This window comes from Salvelinus sp. IW2-2015, linkage group LG17 (assembly GCF_002910315.2).
Source record: "Salvelinus sp. IW2-2015 linkage group LG17, ASM291031v2, whole genome shotgun sequence".
Taxonomy (NCBI): Eukaryota; Metazoa; Chordata; class Actinopteri; order Salmoniformes; family Salmonidae; genus Salvelinus; species Salvelinus sp. IW2-2015.
This window is the reverse complement of record NC_036857.1, coordinates 30,551,194-30,573,017: the sequence shown is the minus strand read 5'-3', so window position 1 is coordinate 30,573,017 and position 21,824 is coordinate 30,551,194. Positions and strand designations below refer to the sequence as shown.

Genomic DNA, 21,824 nt, shown 5'->3' with positions numbered 1-21,824 from the left:
AGAGGAAGTGTGTTATTATAACCATTACAATCCATTAGTGAAGATTAGTCCAGTCTTAGTCACTTCCTGAATATGAGCTAAAACATGTCATGTTATGGTGAGCTAGTGACGTCTTATTGCTGTAGTAGTGGGTTATGTTATGCAGTAGCCTGTGTCAGTGAATGGTGTCATTGACGACTGAGGGGGTAATTGGTTGGCCTAATGAGGTAATCCGTCTGTCACTGTGATGACTAACGGGAGGTAAGGAAGCAGGACTAGCAGTATCTCTTACACAAACTCATCTCTGTGTGTGTTCATCTGTATCTTCTCCCACACAGACTCCAATGACACACTGATGACTGTGGTGGTCTGGATGGTATCTCTGTTCACCTCTCGCTACTCCTGCCCTGTCCCTCCTCAAAGAGACCTGGCATGCTCCTCCTCTGTCTTGACCCACTGCAACGAGCTCTAAAGAATGCAGTTAGTTTAAACCCTGTCTGAATCCAGACCGAATAATCCTTTCTTTAAAACAAGACTTCCTCTACCAGTTCAAAACAATACTCTATTGGTGTGGGAACTAGCTAATACGATTACAAGATGTAGCCTACCTAGCCCAATATGTAGCCTGCCTCCCGAGTGGCGCAGAGGTTTAAGGCACTGCATCTCAGTGCTAGAGGCGTCACTACAGACCCTGGTTCAATTCCAGGCTGTATCACAACCGGCTGTGATTGGGAGTCCCATAGGGCGGCGCACAATTGGCCCAGCATCGTCCGGGTTAGGGTTTGGCCGGGGTATGTCGTAATTGTAAATAAGAATTTGTTCTTAACTGACTTGCCTAGTTAAATAAAAAATTACAATAAAATAAAAAATACAAGCAGTGAACTAAGCTTGGTTTGAGAATGTGATTATCAATAATACATATAGGCCTATATCTATCTTGCACCTCTTCTTGCCTTTTACATTGTTTATATTTTAAAATCGGCCAACAACATACTGTAGTGTTTCAGACAGCACTCCTCCTGGGCCAGCTCGACTGTGTGAGTGTGTTGACCTTAGTGAGTCAGTGTGACATAGTAGAGTTCAGTAGGGGAGAGTAGGCTAAAGCTTCAGACATACATTTACCGCTGTGAACTATCATCATACTTCCACGTCTGGATAAGAGCCAATTAAACAAGGCTTGTAAATATGTCATCGTGGCCAGCAGCTCTGAACCAAGATTTCATCTTTACTGAGTCCACTCCAGATTAGGCTGCAGTTTATGAACAGTAGACCCCAAGGGGGAGTTACTACCCCCAGCTATGGTGGGGGCGTGGGAGAGAGGAGACAGCGGCTCTGTTCTGTGCCAGACTCCAGGCTACATTTAGCCAAGCTATAGGCAGGGAGAAATCCCTCCTCTTCTCCAATCTCCACTACCCACTCCATCCTCCACCCCTGCAGTGCAGCACAGCAGCCTCCCAGGCTCCCACTTCAGCAAATTCCACTCATCCTCCAGCTCAAGACCAATCCTCCATTCCCCCCTGTACCTTTCTTCCCAACATCCATAACTCCATTTGAATAGGAGTTTCCCATCTTACTTTACCCTCCCATCCCACTTTCCCACACTGCCTGATACAGGCCGACACATTTTCTCCACACAACTGTCTATCATCGTTCTCGCTCAGATTCTCACGACTAGCCTATAAGCCTTCTTATGGATAATCCACAGTTTATTGTTACTTCATTCCTCAAAATGAAAGAGTTCAACATTTTTAGCTCTTGTAAATTGCTGAGTCAGTCAGTGAAGGTTTAGAAGGCACCTAAACACACCGACTTTGTTGCTGCTATACAGTTGTCTGACTGTTAGCATACTGGCTAGGTTAATAATGGTGATTACGGTTGGGACCTTAGCCTACATTGATGCTAGCTCTCTAGTCGACAGTATTCTTGCACATCCAGACACATCCAGTCGAGGCTAGCTTCATGGTCATGTGAGAGACTTCCCTGTGGTGTGGAGTCCGACCTAGTATGACTTAGTACCTACCAGGGAGAGGTTAGCTGTCTGCCTCGTTCCCACCCACTCATCAGTAGCCTACATGATGGTTCATGGCCCTGCTGTCTGGACTACTGAACCTGCTTAATAAGGGGATGTTTCATATGATTTCAGTCCGTTTCTGACTGCATCCCTTTTGATTTGAACTAAACCTTGCACATGGTAGGAGTGTTCGGGAAGTAACTTTTTGGACCTGAATGCCAAAACAATCGGGAGATAGAGGTGCATAAATTGACCAATTTTGCATACCCCACCATACCATGAGACATCCATGTTTTAATCACAAAAACAATAGAGGTTTTAGTTGAGCTAATATACAGGGAAGCTAAACTCAAGCTCTGACACCCTCCTCTCTCTCTTTAGAAAGACAAAGGGCCGTTATGTAGGGAGTGCTTCCTGACTGCATGGCAGACAAGTGTTTCAACATAGCTCTGTGTGACACCACCAGTGAAAGTGAAGTATCATGTTTCACTGCAGTAATGTTGTAGTATTAATGTAAAGTGATACAGGCCAGGGCTGAAGGCTACTTAAATTAGAACAACTCATTTCAACACTCCATCCTTTCTGTTTAGTTGAGCTCAAGATAACCTCAAATAGGAAAAATATTCACTCCACCACAACCATCCAGGGAATGCTCCAAATGTTTTCGCGACAGTATAGGCCAAGGCTCCGTCTTGATCTGTAAGCATATTGAAGCTAATCTATAACAAACCAGTTAAAGGTGAGGTGATACAAGTTAATCTACAGGCACGGACAGACTGGCCAAGGGCGGAGAGACATGATTATGATAAAGTGACAGTAGTCAGCCCTAGTTATCTCCCTTGTCAGATTTTGCATAAAATAATCTGAGATTATAGAGGGAGTTGTGGATTACGGCAGGTATGAGACGGGAGTGTTTTTGGAACGGAGATAATAGATGATAGAGAGGTCTCAGCGGGAATGTCCCACTCCCTCTGACTGTACTCTACGCACCACTCAGCTAATGGAAGAGAGATGGTATTAGTTATAATGATGAACTGAGTCAATGTAGATTTTTATTGCCTTCTGATCTATTACCAGGACCTCAGGTTACATTCTGAGTTTGTTTTTCAGCCCAACAGCAGCCCCTCCACTTGGTTTGGTGGTAAGAGTGATCTGGCTGGAAGAATGTAACCATTCTCAAATTCATAGACCGCTATTGATGCAAGGACCTTTATGGATGCCGGAGTTCTATTGTCTCTCCTCTCTTACCAGTCTTTCTGGTTAAGACAGTGGGAGTGTCTCATGTTGTAGTGTTCCTAGTTCAGGCCGAGGGGAACTGATAGTGTGCCTGTGGAAAGAGGAAGTGGGAGATAAAGATGTTGCTTCCTCCCTGAGCTGCATGTGACCAGCCACCAGTCCGATCCGTCCATTCAACCGTAATTAGACCTGTCGATCACAGAGGGGTCATTTACAGACATGTTGAGAGACATTTATAGAGAGCAAGAGGTTGTGCGTACGTTATATGAGCATGTGTTTTCGCTGTGTTCTTCACTGTGGTACACGTGTATGTGGGGTGAGGGGGTTCGACACAGGAAGACACAGATCAGTTTAGAATTGATTGACATCCGTTGCCACTTTCAGCCACAAACTCAAGAATAACAATGAGAATGAGGCTGAGTTTATCACTTTACATTTTCTGTTTCAAGTGAAATGGATGTCAGTGTGCTGCTAACATTAAAGCTTCCTCCACTGCCCCTGTCATCATACCCGACTCGAACCACTGCTCACAAACACACGTAACCGCCCTCCTTGACAACATACCAACCGTTTGAGTCAGAAAATATCTCATTGGATAGCTCCATCGGCGACTTTCCAAGCTGCTGTGGAGTGCGTTCCGGTACGTTCTTAACCCCGTTACACAAGCTCTAAAATGGATAAAGATGCATTGTTACTAAAGATGTTGTTTACTCACACCATTTCACAATGAATTAAACTGTTTCAGTAAGGGCTTAGTGTCCCTGAGCCAGGATTCCCAAAGCCCCCTAGTCTCAAATGCTTAGTTTAGCGTATTTACAATGGCTGTGGTCTAATCTGATGTTGTGTGTGTGTGTGTGTTAGTTGGGGGTGTATGGGCGTTAATCAGCGCATTACCACACCAACCCAGTCCTCCTGTCTGCTAGCATCAACCATTAGCTCATCCCAGTCTCATCCAAGTCTCTTAGAATAGAAACTACTACTTCTCTCTCTCCTTAGTTATCACTGACCATGACCATATTCCTAATCTACCAATACTGCTGTGGAAGCTATAAATGGTAGCCTATTTTATATTTAGGCCTAAAGTACATATTAAATAATATTTTAGTTACAGCATTTACTCTGGTTGAGTTATACATGAAGAAGTGTCGGCTAGTAGTTGAATGAAATACGGTAGCCAGACTGCTACCCTAGCATGGCAAGAAATCTCTCTGGGGGTCAGTTACTAGTCTGTATATTAGAACATACAGCACTTACAGTGCTGACCTCAACCCCACCAAGGTCAAAGTTTAACATGAAGAAACATAATCAGCAGTGAACTAAGGGGTTGAGCTGAAAGGGTGAGCTGTCCGAGGGTGTTGAGTGGCTGAATGACTATATAATGGAGCATCAGACTAATTCCTTGATAAAATGGCATAATATCCATCCTGACCTCCCTATGGATTAATGTAAAAAGGGGTCAGTAATGACAGAATGGCTTTAACATTAAAGCCAAACAACTAGTTGAGCTAAACTGTGTGTTTTTGTATTTCTATAAACTGGTCTGGGAACAGTGACAAGTGAGGGAGAGGAGGCGGGTCAATGACCTCGAGCTGACCCTTGTGCTTCAGCTGTCTGTCAGAGATCAGACCTTAAGGCGTCAGCATGCTTCAGTTCGGCTGACGCCTAGCCGAACTCAGCTAACCGAACGAGTGTCCTCGCATATTCCCTTAAAAGACCTTCTCTTGAAAAACAAGAACAAACTGCAATAGTACTGTTTGTCCATTTTGAGACACCGTAGCAGGTATACAGTTCCTCAAAATAGTCTGAAGTAATCTAAAGTAATTCAAGAAATGTCCGTTTTACGTTTTTGCCGAAGATGTAAAATTGCACGACTATGATCTCTAAGTAAGTAATGTTTGCTGCAGGATTGTCAATGAAAAAATGAGCATGAAAACAAATTGTCTCTCGTTGAATGACAACAAAGACTTTATTGAAGAATCCATACGGTTGACCAATCACCAACGAAGGGGTGTAGACTTCGGCTTGCTTCCAGAAAAGACGTTGTGTGGCGGAACAGCCCCCCCAAAAAACTCACTGAAGTCCAAAACAAACAAAAACGTCACAAAATGTCGTCATATGCACGAACTCTACTGAACTGTTTTGGCTGGGAAGCATACGGAGGCCTTAACTCTCTTCCTGAAGGTCAGAGGTCAACAGGATTTGTCACCGTCATCCCTATGAATGAGCATAGAGACGGCAGCCATGTTGTTTGGGTCTGTTTACACTTTCATTGTGATAGACAAGACCGTGAGTAAAGGGAGAAGATGGTAATGTTATGAGGGCAGTGTATGATAAGTGTGTAACTTAAACATTTTTAGGGAGTCAGAGATCTCTCAGCTCTGCTGACGGAGCCGTGCGACGGTGCCATGACGTGCACCGCACACACACTTCCTCTCTGTACTCTGGGTCCTTTCCACTCCCCACCAAGAACAGAGAGTCCAGGAAGCTCCCAAAACTTCTCATATCCGACTGATAAACACACACACACTGACTGAGACACACTCACTTAGACAGAAACAGATGTGAAGTGTAAACACATACTGGTGCTGGGTGATATGGCTTTAAAATCATTTAACTTATGGGTGATTCACGATATACTGTATATCTATATAAATTCTTTCTCTAAATAAGCATTGTTGTACAATTTAAAGGTAAAATACACTGCATTTCAAACAGTCAGGCATAATCTAATGAATTCAGGGCTTGTGAAATTATATCTAGTTTAAATATAGGCCTTCCGTAACCATAAGACCTAATAATTGAATCCAATTAGTTCAACCTGCTTTTTTGTTGCAATAATCACTGATCTGGCTTTCACGTCTGTATGAAAATGCCCTTTTTTTGTTACAAACTTAACCAGAACCATGCATAATGCACATTCACTAATAATGACTGACTTCTTGTAGCAGGCATTAGACTATAGAACATTAAGAGGTCTCATCAACAATCGCTCAAGCCCACATGCTAGGGATTAGCCAGCTAATCTTTACATTTCAGGTTTACTTGGATCTATTTGCTACTGTAGCTAACAAGGTCGAACAGTTGAATTGTTATGAACACACCTTTCTGTCCGTCTCCAACTGTTTGAAAAGCATGTTAGCCTGTCCACTTTGTTCAGATGTTGAAATCAAGTGGCCTACCTTATTTCTCAGTACTCGAGACCAGTCCGGTCTTGAGACCACACTGAGTGTCTCTTCTTGTCTCGGTGGACATTGCGTATACTCACTTCTTAATCCCTACTGATGCCTAGTGAAGGTATACGACTTATCAATTATGTAGTACAATAGGGAAATCATGGACAAAGTAGCCTACACAATCGCGAAGCACGTGAAATATATTCACATGCACCCCTAGTTTCAGCGGAATATCATCTGCAGGCAGCAAGAGTGCAGCTCTGAACTGGTTTTGGCATGGAGCTGTTTACAGAAGAATGACATCGGTAGCTGGTTGGGTAGGAAAGATGTTTGAACTTATCTACCAGCTAACTAAAGCAACAATGGGTATGCAAACCAGGTATTCAAAAGGTTTAGTCCGAAGTGTTGGTTAGTAGACTATTTGTGATGCGCAATTGTCATCATGCGTAGTTTGCATCGGGGGCGTAGACATGGATGGGCCTGGGTGGACAGACCCTGACAGGCCCACCCAATCTGATTGATGTGGTTTAAGCATTGTTGTGGACTTTGACCATCATGTTTGTATTTTTTATATTAAAACAAGTGTGATTTTCAGAGTACTTTTTTTTTTTTTTAAGGCACACAGGCTGCATTTCCTTCTCTGGGCAAAATTAGAGTATAGCAACTTCTCCAGGCACCACTGCATAGGGCGATGGAAAGACAGCAGTCACACACAGCATAATGCTAAAGGATAAGCAGTCCATAAACTCTGACATAATAAGCCAGTAGGTCCCAATCATAAGAATACAAAAACGCAACCATTAAGCATTTCCCAATCGAAATGTACAACTATTGCTTCCCATTACAAAAAACATTTAACATTTAGCACACAAAGTTTAGCGCACAAAGTAACCGGTGACCTATAGTTTCAAGTGCAACTGACAGCGTTTTAACTACTTTGCAGATATGAAACAAACAATCATAATATCAGTCAAAAGTTTAAAAGAGGTTTTAAAAATAGTCGATGTATAATTCACCAATACGTTTCTTGGTAGTCCTAGAAATATTGCTATCAGGTTGTAAATCACAGCTGGCCTGGTACATTGTTTTCTGCCTCCCATTCGGGATGCACCGTTTCAGTTTAAATGACTCAATATTCTGGACAAAAAGGGACGAATGTAACTAAGGCTGGGAATGTCAATACAATCAAACTAGCAAGGGCAATGATCACAAGTCAGTCGTGACGTGGCTAATAGGCTAGCGTATCTATTTATGTAGCAAGCTAAAAACAAAGCCTAATGTTAGCTAGCTGCTAGCAGGATTTCATGACATTGGAGGAGTGGGTGAGTCACTGACATTTTCCCCTCTTATCGTTTTTCGGTGGCAATACACAGCTAGAGATGCAGGTGTCATTTGGTTAGCTAGCAAGAACTTGAACGACTGTTATCTAGTTAGCATATCTCTTGTGTTTGCAAATTCACTCTGGCTATCTACTCCGATTTCAGAGTACTCTCGTCAGAGCGCAGAACAACTGATGAATTTACGAACGCTCAACATCCGCTGAATATGACGAATATGAAAGTTATAGTTAGTCAAGAATGCTCTAGATAACATTCAAACAGCCTAACCAGCTCTTTTAGGGTGAATAAAATGGTCAGAGTGAGGTGTTCTCTCAATTGTGTCTGGAAGTAGCAAGCTAGCCAACTTTAGCCAGTTAGCATGGGTGCTTGGTTGGGACAAGCATGCATTGGCAGGCAAGCTGCAGAAGGAAGAGGAGGCTACGATTCCCCATTGTTTGTCAGTGCAATTTTGACGGCCAACTAACTGAAAAAGTTTGAGAGGGTTTATCTAATGTTCCTCCGTTAGATTTTAGCTCTGGCTAGCATTAGTTGTTGATCGTGTTGTTGATGTGCATAATGGAGGGAGAGAGCTTACCGTTTCATGGTTGTTTGATCAATAGGACTGTAAAGTTCCCAAATGTAAGAGGACTCCTTTGGTGTTTATATATTTGCAGAAATCCATTCAGGTGTATTTTGTGGCTTTTTTTGGCAAATGCATTCTAATGACCTAAAGTCGCGCGGTTGCAACTCCCTGCAAACATATAGTCCAGTTCAAAGTGAATGATGGCAGGCCCGTGTGGCAAATGGCTTGTTTGTATAAAGGCCTACTGTGATACTCTGATTGGTTATAGTGCACCGGTCTGTGTAGACTCCGGTGCTGGACAAGACAGATGTTTTTATTCGGTTTTATTTAGTCTATTAATTGTCCAAACGCACCGCCGCTTTCCCACTCTACATTGCTATCGAATTTTCACAAATGCCTTAGTATATGTAATTCCTAAACATTCTAAGAATTTATGAAATGTCCATATCGAAGTGGTCGCTTTTCAGAAAGTTTTTTTCTGAAAAGCGTGTCATTCTTAAATTTTTATAAGATTTAATTTAGCAAAAATGTTGTTAGTTCCACTTTAAATGTAATAATGTTTCACACACAGAAGTTATTTTCAAAGAGATGGCTAACAGCAGCAAGCGCGCTGCAATAAACAACACAGCTCCACTCACCAGATGATCATTTGAAACCTAATTTCTTGTTGAACGTTATTCTTGAAAAGGGAGAAGCTAACAAATTAGCAACAACATCCTCTTTGATAACACCTGCTGCAGCTGCAGCCGCTGCAAACTAGCCGACAGCAAAAGCTAGCTAGACCGTGGGATAACTACTGCTCGCTATTGCACAGTGACCTGTTGTTCTTCAAGAAGGCAGAAGTTTCCATACGTTTTTGTCAAAAATGTCCCACCCATTAACTCGATGTGATTGGTTGATTCCAATGTCACTCACAAATTTTGCCCTAATACAGTTGAAAGGCAGATGCCTTTATCTAGCTTCTCATGGCCTAGCCAATGGCTGACTTGGCTAGCTAGATTTATCTCCCCGGTGTTAACCCTTTCCTTTCTAACCAAAACTGAGGAGATTAAATCAGAACATCCTTGAAAATAATCATTTACAGTGCCTTCGGAAAGTTTTCAGACCCCTTGACTTTTTCCACATTTTGATACTTTGCAGCCTTATTCTAAAATTGATTAAATATTAACATATCCTCAGCCATCTACACACAATACCCCATAATGACGAAGCGAAAACAGGTTTTTAGAATTTTTACAAATGTACTAATAAAAAAACGATACCTTATTTACATAAGTATTCAGAACCTTTGCTATGTAACTAAGTTGCATCCTGTTGAGCTCAGTTGCATCCTATTTCCATTGATCATCCTTGATGTTTCAACAACTTGTTTGGAGTCCACCTGTGGTAAATTTAAATTGACTGGACATGATTTGGAAAGGCACACACATGTCTATATAAGGTCCCACAATTGACAGTGCATGCAAGAGCAAAAACAAAGCCATGAGGTCGAAGGAATTGTCCGTAGAGCTCCGACACAGGATTGTGTCGAGGCACAGATCTGGGAAAGGGTACCAAAACATTTCTGCAGCATTGAAGGTCCCAAAGAACATAGTGGCCTCCATCATTCTTAAATGGAAGATCTTTGGCACCACCAAGACTCTTCCTAGAGCTGGCCAAACTGAGCAATCGGTGGAGAAGGGCCTTGGTCAGGGAGGTGACCAAGAACCCAATAGTCACTGACAGAGCTCTAGAGTTCCTCTGTGGAGATTGGAGAACCTTGCAGAAGCACAACCATCTCTGCAGCACTCCACCAATCAGGCTTTTATGGTAGAGTGGCCAGACAGAAGACACTCCTCAGTGAAAGGCACATGACAGCCTGCTTGGAGTTTGCCAAAAAGGTACCTAAAGACTCTCAGACCATGAGAAACAAGATTCTCTGGTCTGATGAAACCAAGTTTGAACTCTTTGGCCTCAATGCCAAGTGTCACGTCTGGAGGAAACCTGGCACCATCCCTACAGTGAAGCATGGTGGTGGCAGCATCATGCTGTGGGGATGTGTTTCAGCGGCAGGGACTGGGAGACTAGTCAGGATTGAGGCAAAGATGAACAGAGCAAAGTACTGAAAGATCCTTGATGAAAACCTGCTCCAGAGAGCTCAGGACCTCAGACTGAGGCGATGGTTCACCTTCCAACCGGACAACAACCCTAAGCACACAGCCCAGACAACGCAGGAGTGGCTTTGGGACAAGTCTCTGAATGTCCTTGAGTGGCCCGGCCAGAGCCCGGAATTGAAACCCATCGAACATCTCTGGAGAGACCTGAAAATAGCTGTGCAGCAACGCTCCCCATCCAGCCTGACAGAGCTTGAGAGGATCTGCAGAGAAGGTATGGGAGAACCTCCATAAAAATACAGGTATGCCAAGCTTATAGCATCATACCCAAGAAGACTCAAGGCTGTAATCGCTGCCAAAGGTGCTTCAACAAAGTACTGAGTAAAGGGTCTGAATACCTACAGTACTTCTTATTGGTGTCCTTTAGTGATGGAGTGCCATATGCTGACCTGGTCTCCACAATCACCCGACCTCAACCCAATTGAGATGGTTTGGGATGAGTTGGACCGCAAAGTGAAGGAATAGCAGCCAACAACTGCTCAGCATATGTGGGAACTCCTTCAAGACTGTTGGAAAAGCATTCCAGGTGAAGCTAGTTGAGAGAATGCCAAGAGTGTGCAAAACTGTCATCAAGGGAAAGGGTGTGACTGCTTTAAAAAATATATATATATACTTTGTTTTTATTGTAGGAACACAAAGAAAGTACAAATAACGTGAAATAAAAGAACAACAAAAAAGATCTGTCAGTTACAGTGATGATACCTTCATCATATTAGTTACATTGACATCTTTGAATGAAACCTTTTTCAAGTACGAAACCCATTTTTCACAGTATTCCTGGCCTCTCTCCTCTTGTGTTCTTAAAGCAAAGGTCATACGCTCCATGTGGTGTATTTCTTCTACAATGTCTTTAGCAATATCCATTGTGTCACTGTGGGAGGGTCTTTTTGTGGCCATTTCCTAGTGACAGCCTTTTTACTGGCTGCCAGTAGGACCTTCAAGAGGTACTTTTCTCTATTGTGTAAGTTATCAGCTTTTCACCCAACTACAAAGAAATGAATGTTTGTTCTATGTCAAATCCCATAATTTTTCCAATGTTAGATCTTATTTCTCCCCAGTAAGTTTCAATTGCGGGGCAAGTCCAAAAGATATGAGAGTGATAGGGTGGCTGCTTTGAAGAATCTAAAATATATTTAATTTGTTCAACACTTTTTTTTTTTGGTTACTACATGATTCCATATGTGTTATTTCATAGTTTTGATGTCTTCACTATTATTCTGCAATGTAGAATATAGTCAAAATAAATAAACACTGGAATGAATAGGTGTGTCTGAACTTTTGACTGGTACTGTATGTAAATGTAATATTTCATTTTTCATTTTATACATTTGCTAAAATGTCTTATCCTGTTTTTGCTTTGTCATTCAAATCTAATCACATTTTATTTGTCACATGCACCGAATACAACCAGTGTAAAGACCAGGTCATCATATGTTCAAATGCTGACTTACAAGTCTGTAAGGTATACCCCTGTGGGGGTATTGGGTGTAGATTGATGAGAACCCCCCCAATTTCATACATTTTAGAATAATGCTGTAACTTAACAACATTTGGAAAAAGTCAAGAGGTCTGAATACTTTCTGAATACACTGTAATTAATATTATTATAATCCTTATTTTAGAAATCCTCGGCCCTTCTCTGAAGGCGTAGAAGGCCCATTGTTCCCCACTGTGTTTGGGTTAGTAATCATTTGTAGAGTGGCTCTATTTTCCCTCAGAATGTATTTTGAACTATTCTGAATGTCTAAAGAATCCATATGTTGTTCTGAAATATGAACACAGAAATACTGGACATTTTGAACTCTTATGAGGGTAGTGATTTGACACAATTACAATCATGGTCTTGAATTGGACTTGCATGTTTCTGGTCTCGGTCTTGATTCGGTCTCGGACCGCTTGTCCCCCTCCCAGTCTCGGTCATGACTCAGTCTCACCCCCCTCCGGTCTTGGTCTTGACTCAAACTCAATTTGCTCTGGTCTTGGTCTTGAATCGGTCTCGTTTTAGGTGGTCTCGAACACAACACTGCTTATTACACATTTATGAAACACAGACTAGACAGCTAGTACTGTATAAGTCTTTGGCTAAAATGCTGCTAGCGGTACGATACGTGATACCTCAATGCCACGCGGAACAAACTGAGCATACATTTTCCAAAAATACAACATGAAAACAAGCGGACATAAATGCCCATAAAAATGAAAAAAATAACAAAATCTTGATTCTGCGATACAGGCGTTTGGAAGATCACGCAAAAACATACATTCATATGAATTCGATATATTGCCCGGCCCTAACTGGTGCTGCTGTTCTGACACACATAGATCTGGTGGCCCGCCGTGCCACTGCATCGCTAGCTAATTCAGCACTCATTCTTCTAAACACTGTAAAACCCCCCCACCCTGCATTAACCTGCTCCAGCGGTACACACACTCACACACTCCGCAGAATAGCATCACACACACCACAGAATAGTGTCAAACACTCACACACACACTCACACACTCCGCAGAATAGCATCACACACATACACACACACCACAGAAAAGCCCTGTGCACGCGCACACACACACACTATCAGAATAGCATCTCACACATGCACAGTTTGTCCAGTGAGCCAGTTGGCCCAGTCAGTTAGGAGACTGTTCTCCCATCAGCACATTCCTTTAGGTGGTGTCCCAAATTGCACCCTATTCCCTATATAGTGCACTACTTTTGACCAGAGCCCTATGTGCCCTAGTCAAAAGTGGTGCACTATTTCAGGAATAGGGTGCCATTTGGTGCACATTCCTGTAGTCTCAATAAACTGCGAACTGCTTTTGGCAGGGGAGACAGGGTGGGGTAACGCTCATATCCTGCCCTTAGACCTCTCACACACGCACGCGCTCACACACACACACACAAACATTTCTCAAAACATGCAACAGTTTCCCCAAAAGCATTATTTCTTCCTCTAATACACAAACTGTAGCAAGTGTTGCTCACAAACTGTTGGTGTGTGCAGACTTGACCAGGTCACGGCCCACTCTGTCTGCCCAGCTCCAACTCCAGGTCTGGGTGTCTGCTGTTGTCTATGGTGGTGCTGTGTGGCGGTGCCAGTCTGTGCCTGTTGTTGTGTCCCACCCCATCACCAGTACAGGCACCCCTCTGTCTCTGTGTTAATGACCCAACATCAGTCACAGTTCAGAACTCTCTCTCACACAATGGAGCTCCAGTCCACTACTCCTCACTAACATCAATCTACCACTTACTGTGGCAGAGCGTGGGGCCAACTTTCTGTGTGAAAGACGGAAAGAGTGTGTTTGTCTGTAATGTAGGCCTTTGCGTACGTTTGTGTGTGTGTGTGTGTGTCCCTGTTTGTGTGTGTCTTGTAGTTGCTGTTTCCGTGCCAGATTTTCAGGCAGTGGTAACAGTGTGTGTATCCAGGCATGAACACATTGCTGAATACTGGGAGCCCCTACAGCACTCTGACACAGAATGAAAAAGCACTCAGAACTCTCTCTCTCTCTTTCGCTCTCTCTCCTCTCACTTTGTTGGTTTCTCTCCTTCTCTCTATCACTCTTTCTATTTTTCCTACTAGGTCTCTCTTTTTGTTACTCTTTCTCACTCCTGCAGTCTCTCTCTCTGTCTCAACACACTGAGTCACTCTGTTGTTTTGAATTGAACTCTTGTGGCCCCTGCCCCTTTTCTCTGATGGACGTTGCAAATAATACTGTCCCCAAAAACCACCCACAACGGTAGTTCTCTCATGTTCAGCCCTATGTCAACAGTTGTTGTTCACCTCAGTAATATCAAGCGCAGAGAGAGATGCCGGTGCATTCAAGATAAAACATACACCACCCCAGGCCCAGCAGCTTATCAAATGCCTCCATCGGTCTCTCTCTCTCGCTCCCTCACGTTATTTGTTCCTTCTCACTTCCCCAACCAGTTTCTCTCATTGCACGTTTATCTTCCTCTAGTCTGGGCTGCAGCACACACCACCCCTGTCCCTCCACATGTCAATAAGGCTTTGAGGGGCCACTTGTTCTCACAAGTCAGTGGGAGTTGTAGTAGGGGGTGGTGTAGGGGTATAAAGCCGTCCCAGACAGGTTCGGCTGGCGCCTAGTAGAACTCAGCTAAGCAAACCGAATGAGCGTGCTCGCTCGCATACTCCTTTAAAAAGACGTTCGCTTGAAAAGGGCAAGAGCGGAAATAGTGCTCGTAATACTCAACTACGGCCAAACAATGGAAGTGACGACGACACCCAAGCAAGGAAGAGGCGCGCTGTAGAAATAATATGGTGTACAGAGAGACACTTGACTGGCGAGAAAATGGAAGTTATGGGAATTGCCCTGGATCTACTAAATTCACTTTACCTAGCAACACATATAAAAGGCGAGAGAAGGAGAAGATAGTCAGTGCGACCACTCAACAGAGAAGGAACAACTTAGGGGGTTGTATGCAATGCTGGTCCAACAAATGCGCCCAATTGATGAGGAGCAACATTTTGTGTACTTCCGGATGAATTGGCCTTTACATGCTAGTCTTTATATGATGCAAGGGCTGGAATTGTAGAGGTGCAGGTACTTCTGTACCTCCTCGACCAAGCGAGTTGCAAGTTGTTCGCCATTTTGAATCCACACTGAGTTTCACCCTGACATTTGACGAATCACAAACGAAGGGGCGTAGACTTTGGTTCCTGAAGTTGGACTTTGCTCAAGAAAGAATTACGTGTGCACAAACAGCCCGAAAAAACCCTTGCCAAAGACCAAAACCGTGCATAATTCATGCACAAGCTGTGTCCAACTGTTTCGGATGGAAGCATGCGGATGCCTTAAAGGGTAACTCTCAACCCCAATAACGTTGCCCGTTATTACGATGAATGTAGCTATGAGTATAAACGTGTAATCCTCATAGCCTATATGTTTTCTTTCTTCGTAAAAGCACGGTAAGCAGAAACCTTGAATTTGGTCATATGCGGAAATGTGCCTTACTGCTTTTTAAAAACAAATGTTGTGATACGTCAGTCGTCTAGTCAAGGAAGCGTCATGCTAAATATTTTGGCACACCCCACTTATCAAGACCATTGCCAAATAAGGCACGCCGTCACTTGCTTTTATAGTTAGCTTTGAGGTGGTACCACCCAGCACATCTAGAAGGGAGTGTATTTCATGCCGATCCCCTCCCTTGAGGTGACTGAGAGGCTCTACATCACCATTTCAATGGTAGAGTTGAACCACTAGGGGCAAAAAGAACTCAAATATCAAAATACATCACTTTTGCAACAAACTGTCAAAATGAAGACCAGAATTGACATGTTTCACTATAACTAAGCCTAAAACATCTGAGTTTCTATTTAAAAAAAAAAATGTTTTTTTTAAATCATCACAGTTACTCTTTTAAGGGAGGTTTAGGAGGAATGGGATGCGGAGATACAGACCCCCAGGTCTCCGCTCTACTCCACTTACACTGACTCTTATCTCTCCCTGTGACGCTATCGCTGGTCACAGATAAGGGGATGCGTGTGTGTGTGCCTGCCTGCCTGCGTGCCCGTGCGTGTGTGTGTTTTGGGGGAGCCTTGGGAGTGTTTGGACTTTGCTCTTTGCAGTTGTGGGAGGGCTGGGCCAAACGCTCTCCCCCTTCCCCGCTACCCCCACACCCCCCTAGAGAATGAAGAAGAGGGGAAAAGAGGAGAGGGGGGTGTGGGGGGAGTTGGGTTCCATGTGAAACTACCTCCCATTGCTTCCTCCTTGCTTTTTTTTTGCCATGGCTACAATCCCAAATGGTACCCGAGGGCCCATAAGTAGTGCCCTATATATAGTAGGGAATAGGGTGCCATTTGAGATGCAAGCCATGTCCATGTTTACTATTCTGTGGCTCGATTTGCTTACTTTGGTATTGTTCTCTGGTGGGAGGCTATAACCGTAGCTGTAATCATTTTTGTTCGTTCCTTGGCCTGCCCTGGGATTTGTGTGCTCTTGTCATATTTGTCCACTAAGGAGAGGAAACGATAATCTTACCTGATCCTTTTTACTCAATATTATTATTCATTATTCACTGTGTGTTTATTCCTCGTGTCACTATTTCTATATTTGTTCTTTTTTTTTACTGTGCATTGTTGGATAAGGACCCTGAAGTAAGCATTTCACTGTTAGTCTACACCTGTTGTTTTACCACGCATGTGACAAATGAACATTAGTTTCTGTTTGCAGTGAGCCACAGGACATATGAAGCTGTACCCGAAGCTGACAGAATCTCCCCTGGAAGGTTTTTTGAAGTGTGTTAGGATGCCTGAGAGTGGTTGAGCGGTTACGGTTGCCGCCCTCGGCACCAATGCAATCCCCTGGCTGCATGGGATCGAATCCCAGTCCCAACACACTTCTCTGTACTCTATCGGTCTCCCTCCTTATTTCATGTTTCTCCCTGTTAATAAAACTGGAAAGATACAGGGGGGTGGGGTGTTGACCGGCCTGTGCATGTCTATAATCAGAGACTGTAGAGTTAGTGTTCTCTCAATCTTGATGCCCTATACCTTAATTGATTGTAATAGTGTTTTTATCAATCAAGGCCTAATACTGAAACCCCAGACTGTGTGTGTGTGTGTGTGGTGTGTGTGTGTGTGTGCGTGCGTGGATTTATTGATTGATGGTAGTGTGTGGTGACTAACGTGGCTGTGTCCTGTTCTCTTCTCTGCTAGGTGACATCACACAGAAGGGCTATGAGAAGAAACGAGCCAAGCTGCTGGCCCCTTTCCTCCCTCAGATCACCAGTAAGTACTGGCCTTTCTCTTCTCTCCTCTTCTCTTTTCACCTTCCTCAGTAAGACACATCTCCCCCTCTTATCCTTTTCTTTCTGTCCCTTTTGTTGTTGTCCTTTTATATATTCTTCATACTACATCTCCTCTCTCGTCTTTTCAGTCCCTTCTCCTCCTCCTCATCCCGCTCTACTATTGTCTTCCTCCTCATTGCTCTCTTCTTCTCTGACCTCTCTTGATATTCATCATCCACGCGCAGATGACATAGCAGCAGAGAGAACAAGACATGACTATCTGTTTTCAGCCTAACCCCAGACTCAAACAAATGCCTTTTCAATCCAACTGACAGCAATGACCAAACTCATCAACTGAGTCAGTTTTGTACCAACAAGTCATTTTTATGGGGAAAGAATGCACAGAGAAACCAAAACTGTTCCACAAATAGTGGGTTACTGAACTGACTTCCCCATAATTGTTTTTCCACTATATCTGTTTTTGACCTTCCTCTGTCTGTGTGTTCCTATGGCGATGGGAGAGTGTATGGCTCTCTGCTGCACTCTAGTGGTGGATGACGGAACAGCTGCATTGCTGCTCAAACGAAGTACAATGCTTAGTGAGATCCTTCGAACGACCCTACCCTAAACCCTTACTCTAAACATAAGCCGGTACCTAACCTTAACCGTTTTAAATTTCAAACGAGGACATGGTTAATATAAATCTAGCTGTTTTTTCTATACATTGGCAAGACAGAACGGCAGCGTCTCATAAACCCAAGGGCGGGGGGTATGTGTCTCTTTGTTAACAGCTAGTGGGCAATCTCTAATATTAAGTAAGTCTCGAGGTTCTGCTCGCCTGAGTTACAATGCCTCATGATAAACTGTAGACCATACTATTTACAAGAGATCTATATTTTTCATACCTGTCTACTTGCACTAAGACCGCACTCAACGAGCTGTGTAGGGCCATAGGTAAACAAGAAAATGCTCACCCAGAAGCGAAGCTCTTAGTGGCCAGTGATTTAATGCAGGAAAAAATGAAATCCATCTTACCTAATTTCTACCAGCATGTCACCTGTGCAACTACGGAAAAAACGATATCACCTTTACTGCACACACAGAGATGCATACAAAGCTTTTCCTCGCCCTCCATTTCGCAAATCTGACATTAACTCTATCCTCCTGATTCCTGCTTACAAGCAAAAACTCAAACAGGAAGTACCAGTGACACTCAATTCGGAAGTGGTCCGATGAAGCGGATGCTAAGCTACAGGACTGTTTTGCTAGCACAGACTGGAATATGTTCCGGGATTCATTCGATGGCATTGAGGAGTACACCACCTCAGTCACCGGCTTCATAATTAAGTGCATCGACAACGTCGTCCCCACAGTGAGCATCCGTGCAGTTGAAGTTTACATACACTTAGATTGGAGTCATTAAATCTCGTTTTTCAACCACTCCACAAATTTCTTGTTAACAAACTGTAGTTTTTCCAAGTCGGTTAGGACATCTACTTTGTGCATGACACAAGTCATTTTTCCAACAATTGTTTACAGACAGATTATTTCACTTATCACAATTCCTGTGGGTCAGAAGTTTACATACACTAAGTTGACTGTGCCTTTAAACAGCTTGGAAAATTCCAGAAAATTATGTCATGTCATTAGAAGCTTCTGATAGGCTAATTGACATAATTTGAGTCAATTGGAGGTGTACCTGTGGATGTATTTTAAGGCCTACCTTCAAACTCAGTGCCTCTTTGCTTAACATCATGGGAAAATCAAAATAAATCAGCCAAGACCTCAGAAAAACAATTGTAGACCTCCACAAGTCTGGTTCATCCTTGGGAGCAATTTACAAACACCTGAAGGTACCATGTTCATCTGTACAAACAATAGTACGCAAGTATAAACACCATGGAACCACGCAGCCGTCATACCGCTCAGGAAGGAGACACGTTCTGTCGCCTAGAGATGAACGTACTCTGGTGTGAAAAGTGCAAATCAATCCCAGAACAACAACAAAGGACCTTGTGAAGATGCTGGAGGAAACGGGTACAAAAGTATCTATATCCACAGTAAAACGAGTCCTATATCAACATAACCTGAAAGGCCGCTCAGCAAGGAAGAAGCCACTGCTCCAAAACCGCCATAAAAAAGACAGACTATGGTTTGCAACTGCACATGGGTACAAAGATCATACTTTTTGGAGAAATATCCTCTGGTCTGATGAAACAAAAATAGAACTGTTTGGCCAAAATGACCATCGTTATGTTTGGAGGAAAAAGGGGTAGGCTTGCAAGCTGAAGAACACCATCCCAACCGTGAAGCACGGGGGTGGCAGCATCCTGTAGGTGCTTTGCTGCAGGAGGGACTGGTGCACTTCACAAAATAGATAGCATCATGAGACAGGAAAATGATGTGGCTATATTGAAGCAACATCTCAAGACATCAGTCAGAAAGTCAAAGCTTGGTCGCAAATGGGTCTTCCAAATGGACAATGACCCCAAGCATTCTTCCAAAGTTGTGGCAAAATGGCTTAAGGACCACAAAGTCGAGGTATTGGAGTGGCCATCACAAAGCCCTGACCTCAATCCTATAGAAAATGTGTGTGTAGAACTGAAAAAGCGTGTGCGAGCAAGGAAGCCTACAAACCTGACTCAGTTACACCAGCTCTGTCAGGAGGAATGGGCCAAAATTCACCCAATTTATTGTGGGAAGCTTGTAGAAGGCTACCCGAAACGTTTGACCCAAGTTAAACAATTTAAAGGCAATGCTACCAAATACTCATTGAGTGTATGTAAACTTCTGACCCACTGGGAATGTGATGAAAGAAATAAAAGCTGAAATATATCACTCTCTCTACTATTATTCTGACATTTCACATTCTGAAAATAAAGTGATGATCCTAACTGACCTAAGACAGGGAATTTTTACTTCGATTAAATGTCAGGAGTTGTGAAAAACTGAGTTTAAATGTATTTGGCTAAGGTGTATGTAAACTTCCGACTTCAACTGTACATATCCCAACAAGAAGCCATGGATTACAGACATCTGCACTGAGCTAAAGGCTAGAGCTGCCGCTTTCAAGGAGTGGGAGACTAACCCGGACGCTTATACTACACTGGCTCTGACACTCATTGGATGTGGCAGGGCTTGCAAACTATCACGGATTACAAAGGGAAACCCAGCAACAAGCTGCCCAGTGATACAAGCCTACCAGACGAGCTAAGCTCCACACTGCCCTTTCCCACTTGGACAAAAGGAACACCTATGTGAAAATGATGTTCATTGACTACAGCTCAGCATTCAACACCATAGTGCTCTTGAAGCGCATCATTAAACTAAGTTCCCTGGAACTGAAAACCTCCCTCTGCAACTGGATCCTGGACTTCTTGACGTGACACCCCCAGGTGGTGAGGATAGGCAACAACACATCCGCCACACTGACCCTCAACACAGGGGCCCCTCAGGGGTGCATGCTTAATCGCCTTTTGTACTCCTTGGTCACACTGGCCAAGCACGACTCCAACACCATTATTAAGTTTGCCGACGGCGGAAGGCCTGATCACCGAAGACGATGAGACAGCCTATAGGGAGGAAATCAGAGACCTGGCAGTGTTGTGACAGGACAACAACCTCTCCCTCAACGTCAGTAAGACAAAGGAGCTGATCATAGACTACAGGAAACGGAGGACTGAGCCCGCCTCATTCACATCGACTTGGCTGTAGTAGAGCGTGTCGAGAGCGTCAAGTTCCTCAATATCTACATCACTAAGAATCTATCATGGTCCAAGCACACCAACAAAGTTCCCCCTCAGCAGGCTGAAAAGATTTGGCATGGGACCTCAGATCCTCAATAGGTTCTACAGCTGCACCATCGAGAGCATCTTGAATGACTGCATCACCGCTTGGTATGTCAACTGCTTGGCATCCGACTGCTTGGCACTACAGCGCGTATGGCTCAGTACATCACTGGAGTCGAGCTCCCTGACATCCAGGACCTCTATACCAGGCGGTGTCAGAGGAAGGCCCCAAAAATGGTCAAATACTCAAGCCACTCAAGCCCCACACTGTTCTCTCTGCTACCGCGTGGCAAGCGGTACCAATGCACCAAGTCTAGAACCAACAGGACCCTGAACAGCTTCTAACCGCAAGACTTCTAAAAAAAAAAAGACAGCTAAATAGCTATTCAAATGGCTACCTGTATTGACCCTTTTTTGCACTAACTCTCTTTCACTGACTCTGCACACACTGGACTCTACCCACACACTGGACTCTACCCACACACTGGACTCTACCCACACACTGGACTCTACCCACACACTGGACTCTACCTACACACTCACACATACTTACACTGGCAACCAAACACACGCCCACACACACATTATATGCACACACATGTACACTGTGGACATACACACTCACATACACGCTTTCACATTGACCACTTATGCTGATACTACTACTGTCTATCCTGTTGCCTTGTCACTTTACCTTCTGTATATGTACAGTATGTAGCTACCTCAATTACCTTGTACCCCTGCACAGCGACTCGATACTGGTACCCTGGATACTGTGCATTCTACAAGTATTCAGACCCTTTCACTTTTTCCACATTTTGTTACGTTACAGCTTTA

At 43.6% G+C, this 21,824-nt stretch overlaps 1 protein-coding gene across 1 annotated transcript in view; it reads left to right on the top strand.

The window, feature by feature from the left end:
- The window catches only part of LOC111976456 (disco-interacting protein 2 homolog B-A), a 73,958-nt gene that overhangs the window by 14,447 nt on the left and 37,687 nt on the right, over positions 1-21,824 (top strand). The window contains 1 exon segment of the mRNA XM_024005292.2: positions 17,129-17,200. Coding sequence (XP_023861060.2) covers positions 17,129-17,200 — 72 coding nt within the window.